The sequence below is a fragment of the Manacus candei genome, unplaced genomic scaffold (assembly GCF_025592945.1).
Source record: "Manacus candei isolate 608988 ecotype Guabito, Panama unplaced genomic scaffold, ASM2559294v1 h1tg000034l, whole genome shotgun sequence".
NCBI lineage: Eukaryota > Metazoa > Chordata > Aves > Passeriformes > Pipridae > Manacus > Manacus candei.
The window spans coordinates 6,411,161-6,426,317 of NW_026138082.1; the positions used below are offsets into that span (position 1 = coordinate 6,411,161).

A 15,157-nucleotide genomic window follows, 5' to 3' on the forward strand; every position below is an offset into this window, starting at 1 on the left:
CAATTTAGGTACAGCTTTAAACATTCAGCTTCTTATCTTTAGAAGTTTTCTCAAAAGAGCGTGTATTTCTCAGAGAAAAAAATATAAAGAAAATGAAGCAAAATGTTTTTCAATCAATAACTAACATACTAAAGAATAATTAAATGTGTACATTGGATGCTTCTTTTTTTTTTTTTTCCTAATAAAGAGGAGGGGAAAAAAAGGGGCTTTTTTGAAGGAGGGATGAATATTTACACAATTTTTAACAAAAGCAACAGCATTGCTAACAAAGGTTCACCTTACAAATTGTCTCCACAAAGGATCGTGCAAGTTTGGTAAGGAACTTGGAGCATTCACTTCACCTATGGTTTTCTGAGTTTAAAGCCTGTTACTTGTTGGTATGATTGCTTATGTTCCAGTATAAATGCTCTGCAGCACCACAACTACCCTCTCCCTCTCTTTAGCACTGAACTTAGGGGTTGGAAAAAGAGGAACAGAAAATACTGGGAAGAAACTCTGCTTAGTCTTCAAAATTAAGAATATTAGGAATGTTATGGAAACTGGAAGACTCCTCCGGGAGGTGAGTCATAATTAAATTTTCATGCTTGAATAAAGAAATATGATATCAAATATTTAGCAAAAAAAACTTTAAAATATCTAGCAGTCCATGTAGTTAGCAAAAAACCCAAAGAAAACAAACAAAAAACCCTAAACCAAAATAAAAACAAAACAAAATGAACAAAAATGTAAAATAATCTACCAGAAATCTTCTCCATTCTCAATGAGAGTAGTCTGATATTTTACATTGATGGGTTCTTCAGTGAATAAAACATAGTCCCAGCTTGTTTAAGTTCCATCTGGATTTTATATATTAGAATATATCTAGAATTTCTGAGCTGAAAAAAAAAAATCTTTTTATAAAGGGAATTAAAAGTTATAGGCATAAAACCTGCTACATACAGAGAAAGTCTTCAGACATCGGAACAAACGTTTTAAACTACACATAGTAGACACAGTACCTTGTTAGTAATTTCTAAGACATCAGTTTAGAGATACATGGCTTCTGATTCACCAGGAAATTCACAAAAAAAGAGCCATTATAAGTGTTTTCTTTAGACAAAAGGAGCATCCAGCTTATCCCATCCTCTCTTTTGAGTGAAAGTGGGCAAGCAAGAAGAAAGAAAAAACATGTTAGCAGAAATATCCAAGGTACGATTCAGTTCAATACATGAACGTTTGTTTTGGAGAAGTTCAGTGTAACTAAGTATCCATTCTACCCAAGCAAAGACGATTTGGAAAGGTGTTTTCTTTTTATTTCCAGGAAAACCTTGCAAAAGATGCTAGGTTCACGAAAATAATATGCCAAAGTAAAACTGCTGCTCTTGCATTTATCCTGTGTTTTTAATATTGCATATTCTTCCAACACTTGGCTATAGCTGCACTGCCAGTTAGCTGTTTAGCAAATAAGAAAAGTTCAACAGAAGGTACGGTAGCAAGAACAATAACATTAACAATAAAATTTCTTTATATTCACAGGTACAAACTTATAGTACAATTAACACCTTCTCAAGACAGCAAGCTATTCCCTGTTTTGTTGGGACTTAATGTCAAAAATTGCAGTCAACAAAAAGCATCATTAAACCCTAGGCCCTACTTTCACAGTCTCACGATGTTTGTGTTCATGCTACACATATGCAGAAATACTAAAGTTAAGGTGAGGGTCACTGCTGGTGACCGTGCACTGGAACAGATTGCCTAGAGAAATTGTGGAGTCTCCCTCACTGGAGATACTCAAGAACCATCTGGACACAATCCTGTGCAATGTGCTATAGGTTGACCCTGCTTGAACTGGGAGGTTGGAGCAGATGATCCACTGTGGTCCCTCCCAACGTAACCCATTCTGTGATTCTGTGAATAGTAATGTGCCTTCAAAAAAAATTAACAGTTAATCCATCCTTTTATCAGTACTGGATTTTAAAAATTGTTGCTGTCCTGAAATAAGCCTTCACTATGGTTTTCCAGTCTTATCCAGAAGAGGAAAGGGAAACAATAGGGAAAACAAAAGACAAAGGAAGATGAAGTTATTGTCCACTTTTGATCACAATTTTCAAGGTTTGTTCCATATGAATTGGAGGGAAAAACTTCCAGAATAGGCAACAGGAAAAGTATCATCAAAATTAATTTACCATGTGGAATTCTCATGGCAATTAGTAAGATATCCCATATCTTTATTGAAAAAAGTTTTAGGAGAGTATTGTTACTTAGACTGTAAGAAAACTACTGTCCACCATCCCCAAAACCCAACCCTTTAAATCTGGAAAATGTAGGAACCCACAATTAAACTCCAACATGAAACACAAATTGTGAGACTACAGAAATGCAGTTAAGGTTGGCCAGATAATAATCTCCTATGACATGCCTTTATCTTTCCATTTTCTTTACTGCTCCCTCTTTTTTTTTTTGACAAATTTTGGAAGCAGCATTGTACACACATAGTTTTCTCTGAAGAGTGAAAGTCAACTAAAAAAATAAAGAATTTAAACTTTTAAATGTAACCCACCATTACTATGGTAACTTTAGCTTTTACCCTGTGAATAACAGTTTCAACAGCTAAGACTTGAGGCTGGCTTGCACTAAGATTTCAGATATTCAATAGAATTTTGAAAACTGGCTTACATGTTGCTTAAACGTGTTCCTTTCTCTGGTTTATTCATAAAATTTGCAGCAGTCTCATTGACACTGATTTGTGATATAATCTAATGTGTTTGTGTACTTAACTAATGAAGTTAAACAAATGAAAACAATTTACATTAGGCTGTCAATTTTAGAGGTCAGCACAAATACAATTATACCAATTTAAATCCGATATAAGGGATGTGTGGAAGTGTTTGCCCTATATAATTTTGATTCAGGATCTGTCCCATTGCCAACATATATATCTATCATATATATCTTTCTTTTTACAGACTCAGAAAACAAAATAGGAGTCTGTTTCTGCAGAGCCTGACGTAGTGCTAGAAGTCAAGAACAAGCCATTAATGTAGGAAGTGTTCTTGCTTTTATTTTACTGCTGCAGTCACATTATTGCCTGTTATTACCCAGTAGTAAGATTGTGTCTACTTTTTTTTTTTAAACCAGAAGTTACTTTAGGGCTATTCAGGTGTTTTTCTACGCTCCACCAAATTCTCTATGCTCTGAAATCACTCCCCCAGGAAAGTGACCTTCTCAATAAGAAACTTGATCTTACAGATATGAAATGACCTGAAAAGATCTTTCAGCAGTTTGGTCAGGATAACATTAATAACCCAGCCCACAGGGGAATACTACGTACCAAAGCCAATGTGAATTTGATGACTATGGACGCCAAGGAAACTGAAAAACCCTCAACATCGTTCACCAAACAGTAAATGAATGAATTCCAACTGATTATGTCTGCAAAACCATGAGCTGTCAGGTGGAAACTCTTCAACTTCCTAAAAAAGTTGCAATTCAGTATTTAGCACAACAAAAATACTGTCAGCATCTTCTCACCCTGGAATTGAAACTACTCAAATATGTAAGAGATTTGTTATAGTATGCCTTATTATCATATCCAAACAAGCTACCACAGCAGCAACAAGTACAGTGCCATTAAAACATATCAAAGAATCTATATGCCAATACAAATATATAGGATATTGAACTGAAAAACAATTACGCACAGCACTTTGAATATTCTAAAGAACTTGAATGTCACACGTATTTCACAGTTCTGGAAAAAGGAATTTTGATTCACTGTAATCAGCACTTTTATTTGAAATTTAAGTCACACTTTCTAAATATATACTCATAAATCACCTCAAAGCCCTATGCATTTAGGAGTTACAATGCCCTATCATTAGTTGTTCTAAGCTGATAAATGACTAATGGAATGCCAAGTCAACAAGTCAGCCAACATGAGCGATATGTTTCATAGTTAAGGCTGCCATATAAGCAATGTCTTGTACAAAAATTTCCTTCATAAAACTGCACATAGAACATACTAGTTTCTAAAAACAAGGCTATGTTGTACAAATAACCACTTATAATTAAGAAAACTATATGATACTGAAACATTGAGCTTTGAATTAAGGAATATCTTCAAGATCCTTCAAAGTCTCACATATCTTTTATTGTCTCAGCATGGATCAGAACACCCTTGTTTGATGTGAATGGGATTTTTTTTTTAACATAAATTGCCCTACATATATCAGCAGTGTAGGGTTGGTAGTCTTCAAAAAATCTGGAAGTGTCACAATCTATAACATACTTTTTAGTAAGAATAAACTGAATACTGGAAAGTTACCACAGGGGGAAAAAAAAAAGAGTGTTTTTGCTCTATCCCCACCTTCTGGCTAGAAAAAGAATTTTTCTTATTACAGTATCCATATTTCTGAATTTATTTTTCTTTTACTGTATGACTATAACCAGACAATATTGACTATTTGTATTACAAAACCTAAGATTCTTTTTTTAGCAGTCCCTCACTTCTCCAGAAAAAAACAAAATGAAACTCCACGGCATGAATGTCCTCTCTAGCACCGTGTTGATTTTCTGACTCAAAACAGCAGACATATTTACATTCAAATAGAACAGTGATTACTTGGGTTCCCAACCCACTAAAGTTAACAAGTTCATTTATTCTGTTGACACCATTAGGAGTTAAAATGGCTAAATCTCTCCACAGATCTAACCTTCCCTGACATACCGTTCTTAATGCTTACACTTTTTAAAATAGCTTTAAACCTAATAATCAGGTGATTTATACCACTCATAAAATATTAAGCTTACTTGCTCTACAAATTAATACAATAGTATGCATGAATGTAATTTTAAAGATTTCACAACTATCTTCTGTGCTTGCTTATCTTGCAAGCAAAATGATGCAAGCACAAGAGCTGGAATAGTGTATACTCCTCAGCAGAAGACTTACTCAAGTGGGCAAACAGCAGATCTCCTTTCATCAGTCACTCCATAAGGGAGATCAAACAAATATAGCAGCAGCACCACTCTCTTTCCTCATAGTCACCCGCTGATCAACAAACATTTTTTCTTCTTTCGTGCATTAATCAGTTATGATACCACCCTGGCCCAAGGACTAACATCAGCCACGTGAAAAGCTGAAAACCAAGACAAGAGTCATCAGAAGTACTTTGGTCAAATTCTTCTATTTTTTCATTTTCACTTTTCACCCTTTCATTGATGGTCATAGTAAAAGGGCGGGGTAGGATGAAAAACAGAACATTGGGAAACCTGCAAAGAGAAGAATATGGAAAAACTGGATGTCTTAAAGCCACTTTAATTTTTTAGGTCCTGCTTTCTAAGGAAATAAGGAGTCATAACTGTATTGTTAGAGAGCATCTCTTTCCCAAAATCTCTTGAATCTTATCTTTAAAACCAGAGGAAATTCAATAGTGAATCAATTGTCTCAGAACTCTATATTTCTCAAGGTTTCATGAAAACAGTTGAATAGGAGAGACACCTTATAAATGCATCAGCATGACTCTTCCCTCAGTAATCCTTGCCTTTTTCCTCCTAACAGCAGAATCAACACAGGAATTCAAATAAAAGAACATAACTTCATTAAGCTTTCTAGTACAGATCTGGTTTAAAAGAATACTTTATAGACCTATGTGCTTTGATGCTCTGTCATTAAATAGAGATTTGATAACAGAAATAGATTATTACTATAGCCTCCAAGTTTATATTAATTGGAAGTGTTCATGGGTATTTAGACAATACTGCTGTACAGAGTTTTGATTTTAAAAATCCAGTAAGGAGTACTGTATACAGGAGTGACCCACGTATATACATGAAGGAGTACAGAAGAGCTGCCAAATACTAATATAATTAACTTTATGGTGAACATTCAAGAAGATACTAGAAAAACATAATAGCATTTTATATTTCTGAATGCTTAAGCACACTACATCGACCACATTAATTTCCAGTAAGTATTTATTTAAAGTTTAAGAGAGAAGCCTGAATACCTGCCAAGCTATCCAGGTCTTCTTAATACCTGCCTTCTTCAGCTATTACAAAACAGTGACAATGGACTGTCAAAAGTCTCTCTCCTACTAAAAAAGGGCACTTCTTAACCATGAATACAGGCCAAAACCACTGTATAAAATATTTTAAAAGTACACTGGTTGGTTTCAACCCTTCATTGCCTCCCTTACCCAGTGGTAGCTGATCACCAATCTACTACACGGGAATAAGAATATTCCACACTATGCTCAGAGTGGATCTTGCTCCTAGGAAAATCAAGACTATAATAAAACATTTCAGGGAAAATTAGGAGAAAACATTTCTAACATAAGAAGATCTAGTGTTGCAATAAAATTGTTAAATCACAGACAGTAATTACAAAGAAAAATATAAATACTTAGATCTTCCTTATTCCTGAGAATGTACTTGAGATTATTAAATCCTCTACATGTGTAGGTTCTCAGCCTTCTTTGTGGATTCCAAGGGAGTAAGAAAAGAAAAGGCAGAATAATCTCGTCAACCCTTAAAAGAAGCTCACTGAACTAAGCTCTCTGAGTTAAGTGGAAGAGTAATCCTTCATTTCTGCATACTGGAAAAGAATGACTTTTCAAAGGCTGCACAGGATTTTAAAAAGCACGTGGACATGACATGAAATTAAAAGTACTGGCATTGCTACAGTTTTCTTAGACTACTAAAATATTTCTAAAATGCAATTCTTTTTTGCTGAGTTTCTAGAATATATTCAGTACGATGTTAAACAAAATTAGACTACTACATAACGCTTTTAAAGATCCTTTATTTTAAGAATAGTTCATTGTGCATATGAAGGATCAGCTACCACATATTCCACAAAACTGTATTATCAGCTCAAACTGTGAGATTCAACTACAATTTTATTAAAACATCCCTTAAGCAAAGTGTTCAGTAAATGGTTACAAGTATCATATCAGGAATAGAATATGATCTTAATTTAAGAAGACATATTTATATAACGTACATTTCCAGAACTATGACAAGTTAGGATGACACTCAAAAGGGGGGAGGAAATAGTTGGGCATTCATGACAATTTATCTTTGTTATTTTTACAAGATCTAACTTAAAAAACAACAGCTGTGCCAGATCTTTTCTTCTCCATAATCTGTGCATCTGTCCACACCAACTGAATTACAGACCACCAAGTTGTCTCATACACCACAGCAAACAATAGGTCACCTTAACAGTTCAGAGCATGATTTAAAATACCAAATATGTATTCTTTCCCCAGAACAGAGAAGTTTTAACCTACTTTTCAAAGTAATTTTAAAAATATTAAGACATTAATTAATAAGTTGAAGGCAAGATATTTAATACACTTGCTTCTACAGTGATTATTTTGAAAGCCAAGATTTTATTTAACTAGTAAATCTGCTTTGAACTGCACAATCTATAACAGATTTTGTGAAATCTGCATTTTTTTTATTACTATTCTCCTTTAGAAGTTTCACACTTCTAATAATAGATGCCACATTGTAAGAGTATGTACGGTACAGGCATTCCTCCATCATTAGGAAAGAAATAAAGTACATCAAAAGTCTTAAATGACAAGTGACATTCACTTTAAAATTATGCATGAAGTGTATGAAAATAGACGTTGTAAGATTTTTTTATTTTTTTTTTAAAGAAAGAGTAAGATACTCAGAGTCAGGAGATAGACGTCAATAAAACTGCATACTCCCACAAGTGCTAAAGCTGGCTCACAGTGTCTCAAGTTAGTAAGACAAGATGGAAAAACATGCTTTAAAATTCCAGTGGTCTGTTTTCTAGCCTCTGCTTTTCTTTAAAATAACCTGCAAAAAGAAAAAAAAGTATATTTATCACCGCTTTTATCACTACAATTCAGGTCCAAAATGCTAGGCTACTCAGACCAAAGGTTCTCCTAGCCAATTTGTTTCCAAGACTTGAGTCACCAAGGTGAAAATTCTAGGGAAAACGTTAGAAATAAAGCAAAAGCATACTGAAAGATTTTATATCAGAGATTATTTTTAAGCAAGAACATTCATAAGCAAAAATTCTGTAAAATAAAAGACTTATTTTAAAAATTCATGCTGAGAAATGATAATAGTGCTCTCAAGCCCTCAGTAGATTCCTTGAAGTTCTTACCCTGTTAGGCCTAGACAAAAAGAAAAATTAAGGTTCGCCATCATACAGCTACTATGTTCAATTTGTGTTTGCAATGCCTTATTTCTTTCTATATCAAGAGCACACAGACCTTTGGAAGGACATTTTTTGGTTTGGAGTTTAAATTGAAAAATGAACTTCAAAGCCCAAGTGGGACTGTTTAAGTGTTAACATTATTAAAATACAGGCAGTTTTTCCTTTCTTTTCATCTTAAAAAAATAAATGGAACACAAAAATGTTCAAATAATGTTAAGATTGCAGTTAAAAAGAGATTACAAATGCATAAGATTCCAACTGTAACATTCACTTGGCTACCCTACATATCCTGTATATATTTTTGTTACTATAGTAATAGAATGTATCAAACTAAACCTTTCACCAGAGGAAAAAAAAATACTGAAAACAAACAGAAGCCACAGGACCAAAATATCAGATAACATCGAGTTTTGTTCTTCCAATTTGCCCAGCAGGAGTAAGTGGTTAAATAGTTAACAAATTAAAGAGACCAAGTTCCTTCATGACACCAAGGTAAATAGACTTGAAAGAGATACACAAGACATATCCTAGCGAGTGAAATGCACGACAGAGTACAAAGGGATTTCAGTCATACCTTGACACTAATTCTTTCTAGATAGAGAAAGCTGCTTAACACCTTCCTTTTTCCCTTCTTTTGCATGTATACAAAACTCACCATCCTTCACAGATATTCATACAGCAATTTTGGTTATGCTAAATTACCCATATGGCAATCCACAGTTTAATCCTCCCTTCGTTCTTTCCTTGCCAAACACAACATCGCACAAAGTATCTGCTTGTTCAAGTAGTATCCACACAGTGCTGCAAGAATCCACTACAAATTTATTCCAGACTAAGCAGGTAAGAACTGAAGGTGCAAAAAAATATGCAAACCTCTCTGAACTATTTCTCACTTGTTCCATAAAGTTTCACTTATATAACTGAAGTTAAGACAGCATGCTTCCTTGATGTAGTATCATCTGAAATAAGGATCCTCAACTTTGGAGAGGCTTTCAACCCATGAATGCTTGCTAGTAGACCACTTTGTAAAGTTACCCTTACATAGAAACTATGAGTTTAAACACGGAATAATAATAATAATAAAAAAACCAGGTTATACTTAATAGGGCAAGGAAAGATAATTTGCTGTCTGGGTAACAGTGAATTATGCCAGTGATGGACTAAAGAATATTAAGTTTCTATACATTTTGAATTATAAATAAGATATCACTTTAACATAGAAAATATTTGTATATGCTGTCATAATACATTTTACATTATGCAAAAAGAAAAGTTTTAAAAGTCCTTTAATACCTTTGCGGCAGATATGGTGTGCTCGGGTTTAATTATTTTACTTTTGTTCTCAAAAGCATTTGTCCTGGCTTCTTCTGCTAGCCGATGGAGAAACAGTAAGAAGTTCAAATGCACCTTTAAAATAGGGAAGAAAAGAACAAAAAAAAACAAGAATGATTGAAACTTGATTAAGCATAGTTTGGTTTTTTAGAGGTTCATTGTTTGGGTCAAAGGATTTGCATATTAGACTGTTTCCAAATTTCTGAAAGGTGTTCTCAGAAAAGCAATATATCACTCAGTTCAAGCCTTAGTAAATTTCCAAAACATCCTTTACTGCAAGACTCTTATAGTTTAAGTTTAGCATACTCAAATTGTAAAAATGCTTTAGAAATGATCAAACGACAACTGATCTAATAGGAATCAAGTCTGATTTTTATTAGCAATTTTTAATAATAAAACATAGACATAAATATCAGAGAATCGGGAGCCTTTTTGCTTCCTAGTAAATATAGTCAGCTTTCACTGACTACAACAGCCAGACTTTTATGAACAACAAATTCATCCCTGCTCTATCGCCAAATGGACCACAGATGAGATCAAGGATTTCTGCCTCTTTCCAGTGCAAAGAGACATTGACATTAATTTCTCCAGAACAACAAATTCTCCCGTGTTGGAAGGTTCCATCCATTTTTTCCCAGCTCATCACTTACTTAGCCTTTTTATATTAGAAGAACTGGTAGGGTAGAATTCCATTCAACATGGAATTCTGTTCTGCTAATACAGAAGCTGCAAAAAATTTCAGCAGGCAAGGCAGGAACTGCTCCAACTTGGACTAAAACGACCAGTCAATAGCACCTCTGTGTAATCAGAGACCTATAATACAAACCTCTAACATGATACAAATATTATGTGAACTATTTTAATAGTCCCACTCGAAAAATTGATAATTGCACCTTCTGCAAATTAACTTTCAAACAGTATTAGCTTTGCTATGTAAAGTGTACAAAAATACTTTCACAATAAAGAGTTCAGAAAAATATTATTAAAATATATGAAAATTTTATTTACATGAATTAGGCAATGTATTTACTCTGCTGCACCTGACCTGTAAAGCCTAGAAAAATATAACATGGATATAACATGGAAAGTTACAGATAAAGTGGGTTTGGAACAAAAAAGGATTTGCAGCAATAAGAATCTGCTAGAGGACAGGCTCTTGTCATATGAACAGCATTCACAGGACAAGCTATTTGGGATTTTTTTGTATCCTGAACTAAATGAAGCATAATTTGGAAGCATCAAATACACAAAAAGCAGATGTTCTTGCAGATTTACTTTGCAAAATATCAAAGCCGTTTTTTAACTAGTAACTCACATAGACATTATCTCTGACAGAGTAGCACTAAAATAATGTTCAACATTAGAACTCTCACTGTTAAACTTATCAATGTGACGGTTAGATTTCTGGAAATAACCTGGGGGAGAAGAGGGAAGTGGAACAAAAGCTTCCATACTTGCAAGTCCTTTTGCTGAGATACCTAAAGGCAAAAGTGTTAATTCTAAAATTAACTGCCTTTCTAAACTGCATCTTGTCAGAATCGCTCTACTTTTATTTTCCTATTTTCAAAGTAAATTGCTGCATATGGAGAAGCTTCCTCTGAACTTGAATAGATTTAAACAATAGTCACAACATATTCCACAACAGAGCACACAGGTTAATAAATATTTCAGGTTATTCAAAGCAATTGAGAAAAGTTAATGAAAGGCAGAATGACTAAATACCATGAATAGAACAGTTACTGACAAGTATCTAAATGATACCATATTTGTTCAAAGACATTGCTTTACTACATATGAAATTATTGTCCCTGTGCATAAAAATTAAAAACTGTTTTGAATTAACTATTTGTGCAAATCACCTTACAAAACAGAATGCTTACTTTCCAGAAAAGAAAGGTTGCAAAGTTTTAATAACTTTGTAAAAAACTCACAACACTGTTTGCACAGCAACTTCCACACACCTGCTCAACAGAACTAATAAATAGCAGGGAAAAGCTCTGTAATTTTATTTTGCTGCCTTAACTTCAAAACAATTCTTTAGAGTAACATTTTGCCTTAAACATACACTTATTAATCATTCTGTGGTGATAACAAAGAAAAAAGAGGCCATTCAGTGCAATACTTTAAGTTTTTCCTGCAATGAAAATACACACATGCCCTTCTAGCATAAAACAAGCAGCTGAGATCCTGCTTTTCTCCTATAATTTCAAGCTAGAACAAAGTTTGTATATTTTCTTCTTGGACTATTGGAGGAACATCTGAACTTCAGTACTAAAATCTTTATCTCTTATTTTCAAAAAGAGCCTTGAAAAACCTGAAACACTCTTCATATTTCTTCACCCAAAGATATTATCATACCCCTTCAAAAGAAAAACAAAACAAAACAGCTTCCTGAGAAAGGTTGATGAAATTTGATACCTACATTGTGCAAAGAGAAAGATGTTAACACTTAGGAAACAGAATCTGACAAAGCTTCACATTTTGAAAGGAGACTTGATCAAAAAAATCTGAAAAGTGAAGAAGAAACTCCATTCAAGTATTTAACAAAATTATCTGGATTCTTACATCTTTCAAACTTCTTAGTTACGATCACATACAAAGATATTGGTTTAGTCAACTAAAAATAATCACTGAAGGTCCAGCAAAAAAACCAATATGATTATCTCCTAAGCCAGGTGGGCAGACCATCTCACTGAACTGGACAAGTACTGCAGTAGATTCAAACATAAAGCATGGATCATTCAGGAAGACAAACTAGAAACTGAACTAGCCAATTCTCATTCTTCCCTGGAGAAGACACAAGCTGTCCGCTCAAAATGTACATGGTTCCATCTTGTTAAGACAATTACTATACAAATGTCTGAAGTATGCAATCTAATCACTGGTATGGTGTTTCCAGAGAATAAGAGACACTAGAAAACATATTCTCAAAACCTGTTACTTGTCTAACTACTAAGTAAAGAATAAACTCCTCCATACTTTTTTTTTAAAGGCAAAATTCCAGCTGTGTTGATTATTTTTCCATAGAAATAAAGAGCTAAAGAGCTGTTAGCCATGTGCCTAGCTGAAGAACATTATGGACAACAACCACACCTGGTTGTTGTTTACCTATGTAAAGGTAAAAAACAAAAAAGCCAAGTCTTGTAACATTAAAGGCCATTTAATTTGACAACACCAGAAGAGATAATCTAAGCTTCCATTACAGTATTAAAATTTATTCTGATATTCCTCCTTTGTGTGGGAATGAACATTTGATTAGCCATATTTTAAGCTAGATCTGATTGTTGTTGTTTATAAGTTTCAGTCAATTCAATTCACTGATTGCCTTTGCAGTACACAGAACACTAGTGACAGGACCACAAAGAAATGGGAACCAAAGGCCAAGATTTGGAGGGACATCCCACTTACCTCTTTTCAGACAGCTACACTAATTTGAAGCCAAATTTTCATTACCCTGGAAACACAGACCAATTGTCACCAATGACTACAAAAAATATATTAGTGATTGTGTAAGTTTGATTAATTGACTACTTCGTTCCACTGAATAAGCTTTCATTGGGTCTGAGCATGAGTAGCAAGGGGACAGATCCTTAGTCCATGAAAAACTCCAGAGATAACAAAAACAGTAGGAAGAAATCATATTTTTGTTAGCTCAATTAGAGAAATTTAATGTTTACGTTCAAGTCTAAATACTCTCATGCAATTACTATATTAATTCATATTAATCTCATATTATTTATTTTAATTTTGTATCTTTACATTTAGCTTCATATATCCAGATACCAACTTTCAAGACGCTGCAAGACACAACTTTCATACACGTATGAAACATGGACTTACAATTCAAGTCAGGGACCATACTAGTACAGAGTATGCATTAACACTTTAATGCTCTGAGAATCACATGCATTTGTAAACAAGAAGGCAACACAGTCAAGTAAGTTAAACCTATTAAGTCACTTCAAAGAATATCCTTTTTATGTACAATTTTTTTTCAGTATAGCAGCTACCACAAACTCTCTTGTGGTCAGGTATCCTTGCTGTAGTCAAATAACTCCTTGGTGAGACAAACCCTACCTGTGTCACAAATCCCTCAGTGCAGATCAGAAGCAATGTAGTTGTGTTGGCCTCAGTTTTTGGAAAGTTGTTTGATATGGCTCTACACCTTTTTGGCAGGCATTTTTAAACCATGAACGGGATCCCCACACCTTATTAGATTAGCAACAAGACTTGTCATTCCTTAGTTTTGGACAGAGATTACTTAGATGGCTTTCAAAAAATATGTGATCATTCAAGATACCTGAACAGCTTAGCAACTCATTGATCACAAGTGACCACTTGCACACCCAAATTGATCTACATTAACAACAAACATCTACGTGTTATAGCCACGTAAGCCAAATTCATATTTCTCGGTCCATCTACACCAAATTCTTTGAAAAGCAGTGTGTACGTGAAGTGACACAATAATTACGCATAAGCCTGTCCCTGAATCCCCAAACTCGCTGTCAAAGCCCTACAATACAGCACCCACCAGCAAAGAAGAGAGCAGCAATCTCTACTTATTCGTTTGTTACTAGGTAAACCAACAGCCCATCTCCCCACAAACTTTGCCTCCCCTCTGCTCGTAGGTCACTGCAGAAACACCATCAGTAGGAACTTGGCATCCCGTCAGCTCCCAAGTGCGCCAGTGCGCACCACCCAAAACATTTAGAGCGTAAACGTCCCCACTGAGGGATGGCTGCCCCCAGGCAAGCAGCAGAGCCGCAGCACCGCCGCGGCCAAGAGCAGAACCGACCCCGGGCTCCCCGGGGCAGCTCCAGCCTCGCCCCTCCCCTCTTTCTCTCCTCACCAGCAGATCGGCGTTCGCCGCCAGGCGTAACTGCGGCTTGTACTTCTTTATTATTTTCCGCAAAGTGCTGCGGGGCACCGTGCGCCTCATCTTCCTCTGCTCTTCTTCTTTTTCCCGCTCCTGTTCCTCCTCCTCCCGCCGCCCTCGCTCTCTCCGCCGTTCGAATCCGCCGCCCTCGCGCAGGCGCGCGCGCCCGCCGTGACGCCACTTCCCAACGGCCGCGCGAGGCGGCGGCACCGCCCCCGGCGCCCCGCCCCGCCCGAGGGAGGCGGTGGCGCCCCCGCCCTTCCCTGGGAAGCGGACGGGAGCTTCCGGCCGCTTATCCCGAGCGGCTGGGGAGCTGCGGGGAGAGCGGGCTGCTCGTGGAGTGATTTCTCACCTGTGTCAGCGGGCACTGCTAGCGCACGGCCACCCCCCGGGTGCGGCGGCTGCCGGCTCGGGAGGCGCGGCCCCGCCGCCGCGGTGGCGTACGGGGGGTGAGGGGCGCTCCGCGAGGAGGTGCCCGAGGGGCAGGCGGGTCCCTGCTGGACACCACCACAGTCGTTCTCGCAAGCACGTGTGTCAAAGCGCTTCCCTTGTGAGCGAACCGAAATTTGACTTTAGTTCCCAAACCTCCACCCGGGCCCTTTTAATCGAAAGGGCAGAGAGGGGCCGCAGCAGTTCCCGACTGGCTTTTCCGAGCCCTCGGACGTGACCGCCGCCACATGCAGAGGTTTCCTGAAACGGAGGGAACGTGGCACCGGCCAGAGGCACCGGCACGGCACTGCCTAAACAAGCTTCAGGCCAAGACCTGT

General features: G+C 36.5%; 1 protein-coding gene across 2 annotated transcripts in view; it reads right to left on the reverse strand.

Moving 5' to 3' along the window:
* Nucleotides 1-14,565, reverse strand: part of CENPW (centromere protein W) — a 234,846-nt gene extending 220,281 nt beyond the window's left edge. Inside the window, exons 1-3 of one of the 2 annotated variants that reach the window (XR_007905262.1) lie at nt 14,364-14,565; nt 9,473-9,586; nt 7,704-7,812 (exon numbers count right to left, since the gene is read on the reverse strand). Coding sequence is in view for 1 of the 2 variants with exons in the window: in XM_051792321.1 (XP_051648281.1) it covers nt 7,786-7,812; nt 9,473-9,586; nt 14,364-14,453 (231 nt within the window). In the remaining variant the exon portion in view is untranslated. Of the gene's footprint in view, nt 1-7,322; nt 7,813-9,472; nt 9,587-14,363 lie in introns of those variants that run through there. The other variant, XM_051792321.1, reaches the window with a different exon arrangement.
* Nucleotides 14,566-15,157: the final 592 nt, after the last annotated feature.